Source organism: Sphaeroforma arctica, assembly GCF_001186125.1.
Source record: "Sphaeroforma arctica JP610 unplaced genomic scaffold supercont1.2282, whole genome shotgun sequence".
Classification (NCBI taxonomy): Eukaryota; class Ichthyosporea; order Ichthyophonida; genus Sphaeroforma; species Sphaeroforma arctica.
The window spans coordinates 1-4,917 of record NW_014038276.1 but is presented as its reverse complement, the minus strand read 5'-3'; the positions used below and the strand labels follow the sequence as shown (position 1 = coordinate 4,917).

At 42.1% G+C, this 4,917-nt stretch overlaps 1 protein-coding gene across 1 annotated transcript; it reads right to left on the bottom strand.

Annotated features, from left to right (window-relative positions):
• Nucleotides 1-2,342: 2,342 nt before the first annotated feature.
• Nucleotides 2,343-3,313, bottom strand: SARC_12408 (hypothetical protein; the record flags this gene model as incomplete). Its single annotated transcript, XM_014293487.1, has 2 exons — nt 2,343-2,424; nt 3,215-3,313. Coding segments are annotated over 2 exons (181 nt in total), but the record flags the coding sequence as incomplete, so codon positions are not given.
• Nucleotides 3,314-4,917: the final 1,604 nt, after the last annotated feature.

Below are 4,917 nucleotides of genomic sequence, written 5' to 3'. Positions count from 1 at the left end.
TAATACCAACATACATAAACATAACCGCATGCCCACATACACATATACACACAAATACACATACACACACACGTACATATACAAATATGCACGCATACATACATAAATACATACACGATACACGCATACATTCACACATATCCACACAGACCTGTATACATATCCACTACATAAGCAGATAGAGAAACAAACAAAAACATGAAATGCATATATATATATGCAAGTACACGTACAAACACACATACACACATATATAAAGTACCACACACACTCGTGTATTCATATAGATACAAAGAGCTTGAGGCCTACACATATCCACGCACATACTCGTACAGGCACGGGGTGTGCCAGCTGCTTCTTGCCCGAGAGCGTGGACGTCTTCCCGGAAAGCTTTAACGTTTTGTGTGAGTGTCTGGCCAGTGTTGTGGGTGGTGCCTGGTTCTCCTTACCCGTTGCGTTAGGATTGCTTTCTGCAACGACGGGTTTGCACATCACCTTCATGCCCTTTTTGGCGAAGTTGAGTGTCGAGAAGGTGTCCTGTTTTGGGTTTTAGTTGTGTTAGTTGTGTGGGATGGGTGCCTGGCATACTGGTAAAACCCTAAATCCCTTGTGTGGTAGACGTGAGGTTCGGAATGTACCCTGTGTCTGTGGGTTGTGCCCATTTGACATTTCTGTGATATAAAAAGTATCTAAAACGTAAACCGTATCATGTGCGTGTGATTTGTATTCATCTGACATTTCTATGTGATAAAAATAATCATTAAAAACGGAAAACGTATCCTGTGTCTATGGTTTGATTCCATCTGTCATTTGCGTGTGTAATAGATAGCGTCTCAAATATAAAACGTATCCTGTCGGTTGTTTGTTTCCATCTGTCAGCCGTATGCGATAACAACATACTTAACACTTTGTTCAGCGTCACAAAGGGTTTAAGTAATAGAGTTTAAGTTAAGGGTTTAGGGTTTAAGTTTATAGTTTAGGGTTTAGAGTTTAGAGTTTGCAAAAGCATGATGTGTGTGTATTGGCTGTGGGTCGTTGGCTTTTTGTCTTCAGAGTGCTTGTGTCATGGTCGTATGTTTCTATTGCATTCTCCGTCTCACTACAAACGTTGGTCATAGTTACTGTGGTGCCGTGTCAGCTGTGTGCAATGCGACATACACACCCATATTTCCCATACCCTCACTTAAGCATTCAAGCATGGCTAGTTACAACCCCGAAGTAGGAGCGTGCAGGGTAGATGTGTATACCCTCAGTTAATATATATATTTACATATATATATATATATATATGTGTGTGTGTGTGTGTGTGGTGGGTGGGTGGGTGTGTACATATATATGTGCATATACACTGGTATGACCATGACAATAGCTGGTGAGTGAGTGGGTGAGAGTGGGTACAATGGGACATACATGGTAGTTGTTCTGCGCCACATTTGCGAATAGGCACGAGTAGCTGTTACCCCCGAGACAGTCCTTGAGCATTCGTGTGAGACAGCTTTGTCGGTAATTGGGATATGCCTGTTGAAAAGTGAAACGGAAAATAAAATAAGGAATTGAAAGTTAAATGTAAAATATAAGTAAAATGTAGAATTTAAGTTAAAATGTGAAATACAAGCTAATGTGTGCAATTTAAATTGAAATGTAAACTACAAGCACGTAAAATTCATGTTCAAAAGTGGAATATAAGTTTAAATGTGGAATATGAGTCAATATGTGGAATTCAAGATGTAAGTGTGAACTGTGGCAATTGCATCTGGAAAATCGGGAATGGGAATAGGAATAGAGGCATGACACAAATTCGGATAGACTTTATTGATATCTGAACGATTGTACAACATTCGCAGATGTGTGCCAAAGAAAACCATCATATTGTGGTAAGAACATGTGTGGATAGCAAATACCAAAAAAGACTAACCTATTCTAAAGAAAGACTAACTTATTCTAAAGTAGGCTAACCAATTCTACAGAAGACTGGCCTTTTGTGGTACGAAATGCACACCAGCACAACACCACACCCTCACGTCTACACCATGCATGCACAGGGGGCCACACGACAGGCACTATCCGTCAACACCCTCACGTCTTCGGAATACCAACACATATTGCTTAATGGTAATGGAAGTAACACACAAGAAACACTTACTGCTGACGGGGATAAACTCATACGAAACACTTATTGCTGAAGATCGATGATGTAACACATGTACACATAACATACGTGGAGGATATTGATCGGTAATCACGCCACACTCAATAAGTTTTGGGGATGGGTTTAGGGTTTTAGGGTTTAGGGTTTAGGGTTTTAACCCCTTACATGTGCACGTGCAGGGGAGCTCATCTCACCTTCTTGTTGAGCTGTGTGACGAGGTTGTTCAGCGCCAGCAGTGACTTGTTGATGTTGCCGCTTTCCCGCATGCGATCGCCCTGAGGTTAGACAATCAGGGTTTAGGTTTTAGGGTTTTAGGGTTTTAGACAATCAAACCATCCGAGCCGGTGGGAGGATGGACCAATGCATTGGAGAAAGAATAAGACCACACAGAGCATGAGTGGCTATACCAAGACCACGGGTCAGATGACGAGGAACATATTTCAAAGACATAAACACACTTATATAACACAACCCAACCACAAAATCAAACCAACCTAAATTAAACCAACCCAAAACTTCCCAAACCAACCTAAACCAACTCAAACCAACCCAAGCCAGACCCAAAACAACTCAAATCAAACCAAACGGTTGAATCGGACAATGTTGGTAACAGTAGTGGCACGGTAGAGGCGGTAAGGGATGCTTATAATTTTCTCTGAGCGACAGATTGGTATGCTTGGGTCTTATTTATATGTACTATAACTGACATTGGTGTGTGTGGTCGAGAGGCGGTAACGGATGCTTAAAAGCCCCTCTGAGCGACTGATTGGTATGCTTGGGTCTTATTTGTATGTACTACAACTGGCATTGGTGTGTATTGTTAATATTGAGAAGCGATCGGAAGGTGTTGTCTGCTGAATATCGACATGAACAACCAAAGGGGCACGGGTTGCAATCTCCGGTAAAACAAAACACACCCAGCACCCACTCTGTGACAGCTCCCATTCCTAACAATAGCACAATGTGACGCCTACCCATTCTAAATATAGCAGCCAATCGTCTGCCGCCGTTACATGTATTGCACTTCACAACAACCTCGTTCTATTTATAGAACTCGGTACACACCATATTCCCGGTCCTCCGGTTGTCTTCAGAGCCCGCCAAATCCACAAAGGTCAGTTTGCCTCTATACACCCTGCCGGATGACTTCTCTGTGCGATCCACCTGAGGAAATAGTAAACAGTTAATTCCCCACATGTGTGACGGAATAAGCTTGAAGACAAAATGGCTGACGGAATAAGCTTGAAGACAGAAACCAGTGACGGAATAAGCCTGAAGAAAAAATAAGTGACGGAATAAGCCTGAAGAAAAAATAAGTGACGGATTAAGCTTGAAGACAAAAAACGAGTGACGGAATAAGCCTGAAGACAAAAAAGAGTGACGGAATAAGCCTGAAGACAGTGCTAGGATTCGTGGGGTGTGTCTTGCCTTTCAAGACATCGTGGGGTGTACATAGATGTACCATGCCATAGCCTTCTGTCTATTTAGAAGGCTATGGCCACGCCCTTTCCTTCGCATGATTACTCTGTGCGACTAACCTGTGCAACCACGAGCCTCTCAGACAATCCACTTCACGTAGATGACCAATTGTAGATAGGTATTATGAGCCTGACCGAGAGTGTTTATCTTATGCCTATGTACCCCAACATATCATGGGGTTCTAAAATTAACTGCACAGGGTTTAAAAAATACCTACACTGGGCTCTAAAAATAACTGCACAGGGTTCTAAAAATAGCCACACATGGTTCTAAAAATAGCCACACCTACCGTTAAGAGCAGCAAGAAGTGTGACCGAGAGGACGCTTGGTTGAGTAGCGTAGGGGCCACCTTGCGATTGTTCATAGCGCTCTCATACAGCGACAGAAACTCGTCGAATGTGGAGATCCACTTCTTTGTGAGTCCTGGGACATGCACCTGCCCTTTATCGTCTTGGCGCACCGGTAGACCTGTAGCAGTGGTTGAGTTGATTAGAGTTGTTATTCAGTGTGTGGTGTGTATATGGCTGTATTGTAAACCATGTATGCATGCGCAGTCTCTGGTGATAATATGAGATGAGTTGTTGTTGAGTGTTCATATATAGCTGTATTGTTAACCATGTATGCATACGCAGTCTCTGGTGATATTATGACATAAGTTGTTGTTGAGTGTTCATATATAATTGTGTTGTTAACCATGTATGCATACGCAGTCTATGGTGATATTATGAGATAGGTTGTTGTTGAGTGTTCATATATAGCTGTATTGTTAACCATGTATGCACACGCAGTCTCTGGTGATAGTATGAGATAGGTTGTTGTTGAGTGTTCATATATATTTGTATTGTTAACCATGTATGCATACGCAGTCTGGTGATATTATGAGATAGGTTGCTGTTGAGTGTTCATATATAGCTTAATTGTTAACCATATATGCATACGCAGTCTTGTTGTTGAATGCTATTGTTAACCATGTATGTGTGCGCAGTCTCGGGCGATGATGCGAGACATGTGTGTATGTAGGGACTCGCCATAGCGGAGATGCACTTTTTGGTTAAACCGATGTACACATCTGTCCTTCTGCCGGTTTAATGTACAGGACGACATGTGATAGCGCTTACAGTTACGTTCCAGTATGTATATACGCTATATTCTCCAATGTATATGCATACACAACTTACTATGAAGTGTACATGTAGGGGCGAACACATAGTGGTGAGTCCAGGGGCATGCACCTGTCCCTTGTCTTTCTGGTGTACATGTACACCGAAGTGAATTTGTAATATATATAT